This window comes from Physeter macrocephalus, chromosome 7 (assembly GCF_002837175.3).
Source record: "Physeter macrocephalus isolate SW-GA chromosome 7, ASM283717v5, whole genome shotgun sequence".
Classification (NCBI taxonomy): Eukaryota; Metazoa; Chordata; class Mammalia; order Artiodactyla; family Physeteridae; genus Physeter; species Physeter macrocephalus.
Window position 1 is genome coordinate 99,380,923 of NC_041220.1, and position 14,042 is coordinate 99,394,964.

The 14,042-nt window shown below is 34.7% G+C and overlaps 1 protein-coding gene across 11 annotated transcripts in view; it reads left to right on the forward strand.

The window, feature by feature from the left end:
* The window catches only part of LCORL (ligand dependent nuclear receptor corepressor like), a 188,351-nt gene that overhangs the window by 125,461 nt on the left and 48,848 nt on the right, over positions 1–14,042 (forward strand). For 6 of the 11 annotated variants that reach the window (XM_024119429.3, XM_055086125.1, XM_028492121.2 and 3 more), the window contains one exon: positions 5,807–6,058. In XM_024119429.3, coding sequence (XP_023975197.1) covers positions 5,807–6,058 — 252 coding nt within the window. Of the gene's footprint in view, positions 1–1,661; positions 1,788–4,324; positions 4,576–5,806; positions 6,059–14,042 lie in introns of those variants that run through there. The other 5 variants (XM_055086126.1, XM_028492105.1, XM_028492107.1 and 2 more) reach the window with 2 other exon arrangements.

Genomic DNA, 14,042 nt, shown 5'->3' on the forward strand with positions numbered 1-14,042 from the left:
TTCTCAAGATTGCTTTGGCTATTTGGGGTCTTTTGTGTTTCCATATAAATTGTGAATTTTTTTGTTCTAGTTCTGTGAAAAATGCCAGTGGTAGTTTGATAGGGATTGCATTGAATCTGTAGATTGCTTTGGGTAGTAGAGTCATTTTCACAATGTTGAGTCTTCCAATCCAAGAACATGGTATATCTCTCCATCTATTTGTATCATCTTTAATTTCTTTCATCAGTGTCTTACAGTTTTCTGCATACAGGTCTTTTGTCTCCTTAGCTAAGTTTATTACTAGGTATTTTATTCTTTTTGTTGCCGTGGTAAATGGGAGTGTTTCTTTAATTTCTCTTTCAGATTTTTCATCATTAGTGTATAGGAATGCCAGAGTATTTTGTGCATTTTGTTTCTGTGCATTAATTTTGTATCCTGCTACTTTACCAAATCATTGATTAGCTCTAGTAGTTTTCTGATAGCATCTTTAGGATTCTCTCTGTATAGTATCATGTCATCTGCAAACAGTGACAGCTTTACTTCTTTTTTTCCGATTTGGATTCCTTTTATTTCTCTTTGTTCTCTGATTGCTTTGGCTAAAACTTCCAAAACTATGTTGAATAATAGTGGTGAGCGTGGACAGCCTTGTCTTGTTGTATAATCCTTTTTATGTGTTGCCTGTTTCTGTGTGATAGGAGAGTTGGCCCTTGAATAATGTGGTGGATAGGGGCTGGCCCTTCATGCAGTTGAAAATCTGTGTATGACTTATGGTCAGCCCTCTGTGTTTGCATTTCCACATCCACAGATTTAACCAGTCACAGATTGTGTAGTACTGTAGTATTTACTATTGAAAAAATCCACATATAAGTGGACCTGCACAGCTCAAACCCATGTAGCTCAAGGGTCAACTGGATTTTTGTCTGTTCATAATGGATAGTTTTAATTTCGTTTAGTAGTTTTCTTTTCATGTGATTTTTTTGTCCAGTTTTGGTATCAGGGTAACATTGCCCTCATAGAATGAGTTGTGAATTGTTCCTTCCTCATCTCTTGTTTTGGAGTTTGTGAAGGATTGGTTTTAATTCCTCTTTAAATGTGTTATAGAATTCACCAGTAAATCTGTCTGTCCCTGGGCTTTTCTTTGTGGCAAGATTTTTGGTTACTAAATCAGTCGTTTTACTTGCAGGTCCAGGTTTTCTGTTACTTCTTGAGTGAGTTTGATAGTTTGTGTCTTTCTAGGAATTTGGTCATTTCATCTAGGATTCCTAATGTGTTGATGTATAGCTTTTTTCTTTTTTGTGTGTGTAGTATTTCTTGATTACCTTTAATGTTAATGGTGATATTGCTTCCTTCATTTCTGATTTTACAAACTTAAGTCCATTCTGATTTTTATTCTTGGTCAAATTTTTGATCTTTTCAAGGAACCAACTTTTGGTTTTATTGCTCTTCTCTGTTGTCTTTCTATTCTCTATCTTATTTTTTTCTGCCCTAACTTTTTATTTATTTTCTTCTCTGTGCTTGCTTTGGGTTTAATTTTCAATTCGTTTTCTCTTAAGGAGGAAGGTTAGGTTATTGGGTTATTGGGTTGAATTTTTTTTAATATATGTGTTTATTGCTATAAATTGCTCTCTAAGCACTGCTTTAGCTTCATCACATAACTTTTGCTGTGTTGTTTTCCTTTTCAGTCATTTGGGAGTTGATTGGTCTTGAGCATCTTCTTCCAAGTTCAGTCATTTGGCTGTTTGCAGGAGACTTCAGTTCCTCTCCTTGTGAGCCTCCTCAGTGCCGCTCACAGTACGGCTTTCTCCAGAGTGAGTGATGAGAGAGCAAGAGGACAGAATAGCGTGGGTGGGGGTCACAGTGAACACCAGTGTTCAGAGTATCCAGGGTAGAAACCATATTCTTTTATAACCTAATCTTGGAAGTGACATACACTTCTGCAGTATGTTATTATTAATCACACATTCCACCCTTGATACAATGTGGAAGGGACTACACAACACTGGAAACCAGGAGGTGGGAATGGGAATCATTAAGGACCATCTTGAAACTGGCTACCACAAACAACTTGCTAAACTCTTGAATTAGTTAAATTTGGAAAATGAAGAGATAGGGCAAAAATAAATTATTTCTGTCTTCTTGGGGGCATATCATTTCCATTTGGCAACATATTTTCTCTTCTAGCCCAGTGTTGGTTAGTTGCCTGAATTTTCAAACCATCTGAGTTTATATCCCTGGCCTAGATCTTTAGTTAACTCAGTTTTTTTTTTAATAGTTATGATAATTTGCACAAGTATTCTAGAAGGCTCACTAATCAGCAGCTGAGCAGCATTTTCTTTGTCTCTTTCTCTTTTTTATCTTGTTTGTTTGTTTGTTTGTTTTTTGCCAAGTCCTTTGGTCTCACACATAGACTTATTCCCAGTATAAACAAACAAAAACTGAGATGAATAGAATAAAGTAGCATTATCTATTCTGCTTTAAACTTAGCTCTAAACTCAACTCTAAAGTATAGCCCTACCTAGTCACATATGTCTGATCATATTTCTGTTGTTTTTTGATAAATGTAATTATTTTGAATTTATAAAGTGATATTAACCAATACATTACAGGATAATTAACCAAAATACCTAGAAGTAAGTCAGTATCTCCTTTTAACACATGATTCAAAGCAAGATTAGGTTCGAAAAAAGATGGAAAAGAGTGTTCACAGATGCCTTTAAGGATTCCTGGAAGTAATAATCAAGAAATGGTATAAATTAGGAATCCTTATGTGTAACATGGAAATTTCTCATTTTGATACAAATCACTTTAGTTGGGTTACATGTGCTAATATTATCTATTCTGCAGCACAGTATATCACATGGGCTTAGAAATTATGTCCTTTGTGTTTTCCCAGCTAGTTAATAATTTTACATATAAACCTAGTTAGTTAATATTTTTACTTATTTGACATTTTATGATTTATGTAAAATATAACTGCTCAGCCTGCATTTTTTCATTTCTCTTGTTATTTTCACTATAACCTAAGATAACAGTGGAGTAAATGTCAGCTATTAAAATGAAAAGTACAGGAGTTCAGTATTTTATGTACAATCTCATATAACTTTAAAATATCCTGTGAGCAAGACTTATTATGACTTCCAAGGTTCTATTATCATTTCCAGTGGTTTTTTTATTTATTTATTTTTTTTTTGGTGGTATGTGGCCCCTCCTGTTGCGGAGCACAGGCTCCAGATGCACAGGCTCAGTGGCCATGGCTCATGGGCCCAGCTGCTCCGTGGCATGTGGGATCTTCCCAGACTGGGGCACGAACCCGTGTCCCCTGCATCGGCAGGCGGATTCTCAACCACTGCGCCACCAGGGAAGCTAGCCCTATCATTTCCATTTTTATGAACAGAGAAACTAAAACACGGAGGGGTATGTAACTAGCCTGAATTCAGGAAGATAGCTAAGATTTCAATCTATAGCTAAGTCTTTCTTTTTTCATTAAAATATAGTTGACATACAATATTATTTTAGTTTCAGGTATACTATGGAGTGATTCACATTTGCATGCATGATGAAATGATCACCATAAGTCTAGTAAGCAACTGTCCTCATACAAATTTAATACAGTATTATTGACCATATTCCTTGTGTTGTATATTATTTATATGTGGACTCTTAAGAAACAAAACAAAAACAAACTAAGCTAAAACAAACTCATAGTTACAGAGAACAAACAGGTGGTTGCCAGAGGGGAGGGGTGTTGGGGGATGAAATAGGTGAAGGGGGAAATTAAGAGGTAAAAACCTCCAGTTATAAAATAAATGAGCCACGGGCATGTGATATATACAGTTGACCCTTGGACAACATGGGGGTTAAGAGCACTGACCCTCTGCACAGTGAAAAATGAGTCTAACTTTGCAGCGGGCCCTCCATACTCGGGGTTCCACACCTGCAGACTGACCAGCCATGGTCTGTGCAGTACCGTAGTATGTATTTATTGGAAAAAATCCATGTCTGTGTGTACCCCCACAGTTCAAACGCATGTTGCTCAGTGCTCAACTGTATAGCCAAGTCTTTTTTTCTAGTACTCAGAAACAAATAGTGCCTCTCTTCCCTACTGGGCTCTAAACAAAGAATAAATGTGAGGACTAAAATGTTACTTTTTTTATAGGCCCATAATCCCTTCTCAAATGTTTTTTCAGAATTCAACATTCTTTGTTTTGAAAGAGCTAATGTAATGGAGATGTTTATTATGTAACATCTCCAGCAGGTCCAAAACAGCACCCTGTGATCAAATATATTGGTATTTCTGCAGGACCATAAACAGATTGATGTCGGCTGAGGTCACATTTTGCTACCAGATACGGTGGTGGTCATGGTGGAGGTAGTTTTGTTGCCTTTCCTCACCTTTAAATAGTATGTTTTCTAATCTTCTTGCATTTTAGAATCATGGATCTATAAAAGTAGATGCTAGTTGGAGGACTTGCCTTCAGATCTCTTAGACAATTGCTCCAGCTAATACTGAACCCCAAAACTAAGGAGACTCAACCCTTCAGTCTCAGACAGCCCAGGATCAGGGCAGGCCTATTCACACAGCACTGATCTGCCTGGGTAAGAGTTGAGGCATTTAAGGAGCAGAGGAGCATGTTGGTTTGGCCAAAAAGTTCGTTTGGGTTTTTCCATAACATCTTACAGAAAAACCCAAACAAACTTTTTGGCCAACCCATTATCTCTAGAAGTAGCCCCACTTCTAAGAGGAAGAAGTATGGAGCCTACAAATACACTTAGTCATCCTTCCTAGTTCACCAATCATTCTGCCTCTGAAGGAGCAGAGTAAATAAAAGGATTGGGGTGAGGCCAGTAGTGTGTGTGTGAAAAAAGCCACCACCATCCAATATTAAAACTCTTTATTACTTATTATATACTGTGTTTATAAGTGGTCTGTCTTTATTCCACACCTCTTATAAAATCATTCAATTGTTTTTACCTCTTGTACAGGTTTCAAGCAGAATTGTATATGACTGCTGTCCTTTATTTTGGTTGTAGCTGACCAACATGTTTTGGGACCAAGGACTGATTAAGACCCTCAGTAGTGGTACTGCTGTTTTTATAGGGGAATATTAGTAGATGTGCACTGAAATATTTAAGACTAAAATCTCATAATTCTGCAAATTACTTTCCGGTAGTTCTGCAAATCAATAAAAGTAAAAAGAAGGTGAATGTGGCAGAATGCTAACAATTCTTGAATCTTGGTAGAGGCTGTCTGTGTCATTGTAGTGTTCTTTATTTTTTTCTTTCTGATTGAAATTTCTCAATATGAAAAGTTGAAAAAAGAAAAAAATCCTTGATGATGACATTTAGGCTATATATGAAGTGCACATTTGACAGAGTTGAAGAATTAATGGGAATAAATAGTTACAGAGTTTAGATATTTTCTTTAATAGTTAATGTGTATACCTACTCTATTAGGTTAAAACTTGCTTGGTTACTTATATATACAATTTATGTTCACATACTAAGTGTCTTAGTATCTTGTAGAATACATTTGAATTAAAACTCTGAAAATAAGCTGTCTGTTTTTATGTCTAGTTGTTTATATTTTAGTTTGGGACCAAAAATATTTATTTTTAAGAAACAATTAACAATGCCAAGTTTGGGGTTGATATATTCTCATAATACTAATTAAACCAACAAGGTTTTTATTGCTAAGTCCTAGAAACCATTCGCAGTTATGGACCGAATCTGAGACTTGTGAAATCATTAATTTGTAATTAAGATAAATTTAAACATAGGTATTTTGCATTCTCTTTTTTAATTCTTATTATATTTATTTCTTCCCTAGATCTTCCTCAGAACTGTGATCCTAACATTCCCCTAGTTGCTCAGGAATTAATGAAAAAGATGATACGTCAGTTTGCAATTGAGTATATTTCAAAAAGTGGTAAAATTCAAGAGAATAGAAATGGTTCAATTGGACCAAGTCTAATATGTAAGAGTATCCAAATGAATCAAGGAGAAAACTCCCTTCAGGAAGAGCAGGAAGGCCCCTTAGACCTCACTGTGAATCGAATGCAAGAACAAAATACTCAGCAAGGTAAGATTTGTGTGTATGTGTGTGGTATGTGTGTGGTATGTGTGTGTGTGATATATAATTTTATGTTTTAGTATTCTTAAATATATATAACCTTATATTCACAGAGAAATTTACTTCAGAAGTCATATTACTTGTAATTAACCTATGTAGTTTGGACTAGAGAGAAGTGCTGAATTAGAGCTTTGGTATTACATTTGACTTTGTTTATAAAACTGGAAGTGAGAGTTGCTCAGTGTTTTTTCACAGTAAAGTGTATGGTGAGAGAATTCTAGCAAGCAACCTAAAAGGAAAGTGTACAAATAAAAAGATATATATGATAAAAATGTATTTTTGTAATGTACAGCTAAGAACATTCATTAAGCACTTGCTGTTCAGTTTTTTGCACTTAGGTGAAAAATAAAAAGAAATAGATGATTTGTATTCAATTGTTTATGATGTAACTAGGGAAAGAGAAAAGTTAATGCATGGGATAAATATAATTAACTATATGGAGATACATTTTTCATAAGAAACATGAATGATGAGGCTGTATTGGTCTTATCTAATTGTTAATTGAAGGAAGAGTTGTGATTCTCAGAGGAAAAGAAGGAAGACCTTAAAGTGCTTGTGGAGGATGCCAAACAAGTGTTTGCCTGGAGAAGAGAGAACAAGTAGCTTTTGTTAATACAAGTTAAGGATAGTGTTGTCGGGCCTCAAAGCCAGAAAAAATGTCAGCATTAAGTTTGATTGCAGAAGGCAGTGTGGTGTTGGAGGCTGTAAAGAAGAGTACACTAGTCAGTATTTAAAGAAGATAATCTTTTCACCGTGTAAGACATTAAAATTGAGAGATGCTGAAATATGGAAATACTTTTCTCTTTTTGCTTCCCTAATTGTAGGTTGTATGAGTTTATTTATGTACTAAGATCTGAGAAATTTGAGATAATAATTAGGTAGGTTATAAGACAGAGAAAGAAATGTTGAAGATGATTTTGATATAAGGCTTAAGGACAAAAATATATCAATACATTGAATTTTGGAAGTTAGAAAGCATGGGATTTTTAGAATTTTTGTTTGTCTTGCTTTTCCATGTTTCATACCCTCTTATATCTCTTCTCCTTTGTGGGAGGCAGTTCAGTGTTCTAAAGAGACTAAAACATAGGCTTTGGTATCTGTGACAGACTTGTGGTTGAAATCCCAGCTCTGCTACTTAAGTTACATGAATAGTTAACTTTACCTATCAAAGCTTTAATTTCCTCATTTGTTACTTGGCAATAATAATAACAAACTCATTGGAGCAATATGAAAGTTAAATATAAAGTAACCAACTCATAAAAGATACTCAGACATTAGTCTCTCCCTACTCTCTACGTCCTGTTCCCTACCACCACAGAAGAGAAGGCTTGGAAGTAACATGGTAGTTATCTGTAAATATTTGTATGGCTCTTCCACTAAAAGTAGGACTGAACTTTCTCTGAATGGCCCAATGAGTAGAATTAGGATCACTACCTAGAAGTTAGGTGGAAACAGATTTCAGGTCCATATAAGAAAGAATATTTCTAAAAATCAGACATTTTTTTAAAGGGGAGAGGGGAAAAGATTCCCTGGTTGCCTTATCATTAGAGGCATTCAAAAGCATCAGATGAGTGGTTGGAATAGATGACATTTTAAAAGTATATTTCCAGTCCTTACATTCTGTGATTGTATGAATTTAAGTAATAAGGCAGACCCAAATATATATAGAAAATAAGTAATGTAGTTACTTATTTAAATTATTTTGATATTCTAGGCAAAGTGCACAAATATATATGTGAACATTCTGAGGCTGAAAAGTCATTTAGTTTAGTGTGGCTTGTAGTGTATAAAGCAAGGGAGAGAATGGTGATAGATGAGGCTAAAGAAATAGGTAGGGGTAAGACTGTGAGAAAGCCATGTAGGAAATATTAAGGATTTTGACTTTTCTTAGGGCCGTAGAAAGGTGCTAGGTTTCTTTAAGCAGAGAGTAACAAATCAGATTTTCTTTTATAAAACGATTCTGCTGTGGTATAGATTGGTAAGCTCTAACTTTGTCTACTTGCATACCAAATTTTTTTTAATGTAGCACATGTATGTGTGTATCTATACACACCAATACCTTATATGTACTAATATTTCCACAAATTAAAATTTTTAAGGTTGAAATAAAGATGTTATAAACAATTTTTAAATGTCTTGCTAATCGTGGTGACTTCACCCCCAGTATCTTATTACACAATGTAGACTTTGGAGCGTTTCATTAGTAATAATACAAGGTATAAATCCTTATTTCAAATGGTTTCTTAAGAACTAAAAAAACTTTTGGACTGACTTCACTGTTCATACCTTATAGTGTAATTAATAAAATGCTCATACTAGCAGTAGCAGGATTAGTTCTGCCTTTGTTTGTCTATTATTTGCTAGTGCTTACTTTTTTCACATTATTCTCACTCTGTAATTTTGCAACAATACTCGTTTAAGTCATTTGTTCATTTTGTGAGTTATTTTATTCAAATTAGATGCTATAATCTGTAAATCCAGTAGATAATCTAGCCATAAATAATGTAGATAATTTATGGATTGTCTGATCTATAAATCTATAAAATTATTAATCCCAAATGGTTTTACAGGTAACTTTATATAACCTTAAAGCAGAAGATAATTCTTATCTTTTACAGACTATTTTAAAGAATAGAAAAGAGAGAAATATTGATATAATCTTTATCAAAACAAGGCACAGATAGCAAAAGAAAGAAAATTTGCAAGCTAGTCTTATTTACAAACCTAGGTACAAAAATTCTAAACAAAATGTTGGCAAATTGAATATAGTGAATTATAAAAACATTATAAATGTTTTTATAAATTATAAATGTTTATAAACATTATAAATGTTTTTATAAATTATAAAAACATTATAAATCATCTGTGGGGAAGCACAGATGATTCTGCATTTGAGACACCTTTATGATTTTACACATTACAAAATAAAAAACAACCATATCATCCTAATAGATACAGAAAAAATTTACAAAAGCTGACACATTTATTATAAAAAATACTTATCACTCCAAGACTAGATGAGTACTTCTGCTATGAGGGACCTCATAACCAAATGATTTAAAGTAATGGACATGACAAAAATTTTCAACATTTTATGAGACGTCTTGACTCATGTAACGTGAGAGAAAAAAAGAAAGTAAGCAATAATAAGTAATAGGTTATAAGGAAAGAATGAGCAAAATTGTGGTTACTTACAAACAGTATGATTGTGTATATAGAAAAAATGAAAGAATATCTATGTAAAGTTTTAGAAGTGATGAAAGAGTTCAGAAATGGTACTACTCACGAGATTAGTATGATAACATCCAATTAGAAAATCCAGTTTTTAAAAAATCCTGTACAGTAGCAACAAAAGCAGGAAAAACATTAAAACACCTAAGAATGAAGCTAATAAACTAAGACCTTATGGAGAACATTATAAAACTTTATTGAAGGGTATAAAAGAAGACTCCCAAAATGAGTGATTATATTTTAAATGAATGGGAAGACTCTAAAAGATAGCAGTTCATCTTTAATGTACTTAATAATTCAGTGTCATTCTAGTCAAAATTCTTATAGGGTTTATTGTGAAAAATGACTTGCCAATCATAAAATTTATGAGTAAAACTTAAAAGAGCCAAGAATTACCAAGTCAAGGTGGTGAGGGACTTCTCTAAAACATATCAAGACTTTGTACAATAATTCAAACAGGGTGCTATGGGCCATATACAAATCACTAGGACAGATTAGCAAGCCCAGAAGAGATGTCATTATAAATCACCAGGATGATGGCCTGTTCAGTAAACAGTTCCAGGGCAATTGGTTACCCACTTGGAGGGGGAAAAAATGGATCCCTACATTACACCGCTCACAAATGTAATTTTAGTTGGGTTAAAGGGCTAAATGTTAAAAGCAAAACTAAAAGTTAGAAAAGATAAAGGATTATATCTTAATGAATTTAAAATAAGGAAGAGGGCTTCCCTGGTGGCGCAGTGGTTGAGAATCCGCCTGCCGATGCAGGGGACACGGGTTCGTGCCCTGGTCCAGGAAGATCCCACATGCCGCGGAGCGGCTGGGCCCGTGAGCCGTGGCCGCTGAGCCTGCGCGTCCCGAGCCTGTGCTCCGCAACGGGAGAGGCCACAACAGTGAGAGGCCTGCGTACCACAAAAAAAATAAATAAATAAAAAATAAAATAAGGAAGAATTTCTTAAGATGCAGAAATAACAATCCATGCAATAATTGTGTAAATTTGTACTAAAATGTGAAACTTAAGTGTTATAAATGTCTGTGAAGAGAGTGAAAATTCAAGCCTCAAATTTGGAGACAGTATTTACAACTGATATAACTAACAACCATTCAGCTAATCAAACAGAACTACAGCCAATGAGGAAAACATGACACTTTAGAAATATAGGCAAAAACAGTTATCAGAAGATTACACAATAACCAAATAAGCAAAGTAAAAGATGCTCAAAAGAATATCCTGCTCAGCTTTCATCCCAACATAGGGTTCTTTTATTCTGTCATATAAAAGATGGTAATTCAACCTCTGATTGACAGTAAGTACATGCAAAAAATCATTGTTTGACAGCTCTGACAATTAAGCTCCTATCTCTGAAACATCCACCCTTCATTTTATATTTCTTCCATCTGCAGTAATTATTTTACTCAATAGTACTGTAAATATTTGTAGAAATTATTGTATCTCCAGACTTCTCTTTCCCATGCTAACCTTTAGGGTTTTGGGGTTTCTTTCATCTGCAACAATATGAGAAAATTTATTCCTTTTACTTATTATTAGTGCTGTAAATATTTGTTGAAACTATTTTGTCTGTCTAAACCTCTATTTTCCATGCTAATCTTTATATAGCTTCTCTAATTGTTCTTCATAAATCAGTTTCCATACTTCTCATTTTCCTTGTCCTCTCTTCCACAAACTGTAGACTGACTTAAAATATTGTTACCCTGAGAGATACATTCCTATTTGCCTCTCCGTTGTACCTTCTAACCAGGTATTTCAAATATTAGAGAGATTTCTTTGTGCACTTTCATTTCTGCAGATTTGTATAAATACTCTGAGCCTCAGAAACTGGGAGAAAGTAAGTTATGAATTCTTTTGTCCTGGAGCAGTAGCTTAAAAAACAGGTAGAAATAACATTAGCATAACCAAAAAAATTTTTTTTTTCGATTTTAATCTGGGCCCAAAGTAAAAGCTTCTCCTGAATTCCAAAGTACAAGAAGAAATTTGCAACTTACGGACCTTTATCATTATCGTGACAACCATGAAGAATTTACCAGTTCTGTACAAAACAAGATCAAATGTGGGCAGAGATGAAAGAGCAGCGCTTTATTGGCCTTGTTGATGGTGTTGTCTACCATGAGGTCTAGTGAATATTCTGGTAGAATTTTCATTATAGTAAATTTCTCACTTCATTGTAATTGTTTCCCTGTTTATCTCCCCACTGTAATCAACCTTTGGGAGGAGGAACCTGTGTATTCACTTTTGTATCCCGAAGGCATGTATGATATATGACATATTGGATTTACTGGATTAAAAATCTTCACTATTTTCAAATGCTATTGACAACTAAACTGAGAATTGATCCTTGATCATTGGATTTATGGTTTTTTAGCAGTGACATTTCTTATTTTAAACATATTGGATGGAAATTATCCTAAAATATCTTTATACTTTCTTAAACAACATATGGAACATTGTGTCATGATGAACATTAATTATTGCACTGACCTGTAATGACTTGACGTTTTTAGAATTATTCTCCCTTAAGCTAACTGGCAACAGATTAAGTTAAAAATACTTTTAGGAAATTATTATTTCACATTGCTATCAGTAGGCTAAACTTTGGAAATCATGTCTCCTAGATTGAATAAGATTTTTTTAAAAAATAAATTATGTATGAGACTAATATAAACTAGACTTTAGGTAAATTTTATATTTCATTGAATGAAATATATAAATTTCAGTGATATGTTTAATTGTTATTAAGTATCCTTTGTTGCTGCTGCTGCTGCCATTCTAGTCTGGTTTCTTGGCTGAGATTAAGGTAGGTAACACTGTCAGCTGAGATGTTAAACTATAATTAAAAGAGCAATGTATCATTTTATGATATCACGTATTATAAACTACACTGTTTATAAATGAAGTTTGTTGTTACTCTGTTAGGAAAATACTGAATAGTTTTGTTTTAAATTTCAATTCAGAAGATATTTCCATATCTACTAATGAAGGCAATAAAATTATCCATCTTGTTTTTCTATGCTGAACTTTTGTTTTCCAAGGCTGAAGACATATGGAAGAAAATGTTATGTTCCATGCTTGAGAAGATACCATATTTTAGTAAATCTGAAGAATAAAACATATCTAAATGATTCATGTCCCTTCTGATCTAACCTTCTCTGACTCTAGGGATAGACAAAACAGGTGGTTTTTAAAAATTCCAAATCAAGGCCATATCACTCATCTGCTTAAAAACACTTTAAAAAAAAAAAAGGGCTTCCCTGGTGGCACAGTGGTTGAGAGTCCACCTGCTGATGCAGGGGACACGGGTTTGTGCCCCGTCTGGGAGGATCCCACATGCCGCGGAGCGGCGGGGCCCGTGAGCCATGGCTGCTGGGCCTGCGCGTCCGGAGCCTGTGCTCCGCAACGGGAGAGGCCACAACAGTGAGAGGCCCGCGTACCGCAAAAAAAAAAAACAACAAAAAAAAGCACACACTTTAATGGCTTTGAATTGTCCTTAAGATAAAGTCTAAAATCCTAAACTCACCAAGATCCAAATCCTACCTATTCAGTCTCATCTTGCACCTTTCTTTAGTCTTCATATTGGTTTTCTCTGTTTCTTGAATGTCATATACTCTGGCTTCAGAACATTTGTACATGCTTTTGCCTCTCTGTAGAAGCCACTCTACCCCCTACCCACACCAATTTTTTCTAAATAAATTTTACTTGGTTTTTCTTCAGGTCTCCATTTAAACATCACTTCTCTAAGAACACCTCCCCCACACCTCCTAAATTGTATGTGCACAGACATAACACATGCATTCTTACTAATTACCACCAAAATTGAGTTTCGGTCTCATATTTTCCCATAGCATCCTGTATTCTTTTGTAGCCTCATCACCCTTGTAATTGTTTCCACCATCTTATTTTGTGCTTTCTGTTTGTCCCATTTGTTAAGCTTTTTTTCCCTCCTTTGTTATTTTCTTTTAGATTGCATTTTTTCTTTGCTAATTTTGAAGTTATATACTCTACTGCTGTTCTGTTAGTGGTTTCCCTAGAAATTTTTTAATGCTTAGTTAACTCAGCAGTTAATGTAAGGAATTTTTCATTTTTTTTTTTTTTTGACTGCGTTGGGTCTTCGTTGCTGCATACAGGCTTTCTCTAATTGCGGCAAGCAGGGGCTACTCTTAGTAGCGTTGCGTGGGCTTCTCATTGCGGTGGCTTCTCTCGTTGCCAAGCACGGCTCTAGGCGCGCGGGGTCAGTAGTTGTGGCACTCGGGCTCTAGAGCGCAGGCTCAGTAGTTGTGGCGCACGGGCTTAGTTGCTCCACGGCATGTGGGATCTTCCCAACCAGGGATCGAACCCGTGTCCCCTGCATTGGCAGGCAGATTCTTATCCAATGTGCCACCAGGGAAGTCCTGTAAGGAATATTTTAACTTCTTACCTGCCCTGACACGATAACCATTTTATCAATGCTTTTGTTCTCTTTTTATGGTATCACAATTAAAACATTGTAACTATTTTATATAATCAAGTTTTGTTTAGATTTACATACAAGATTACCTTTTTCCTTTGCTCATTATTTGTACTTATGTCTCGAAGTTTCTTCTGGAATCAGAGATTTCCTTTTTTTTTTTAACATCTTTATTGGAGTCTAATTGCTTTACAATGGTGTGTTAGTTTCTGCTTTATAACAGAGTGAATCAGTTATACATA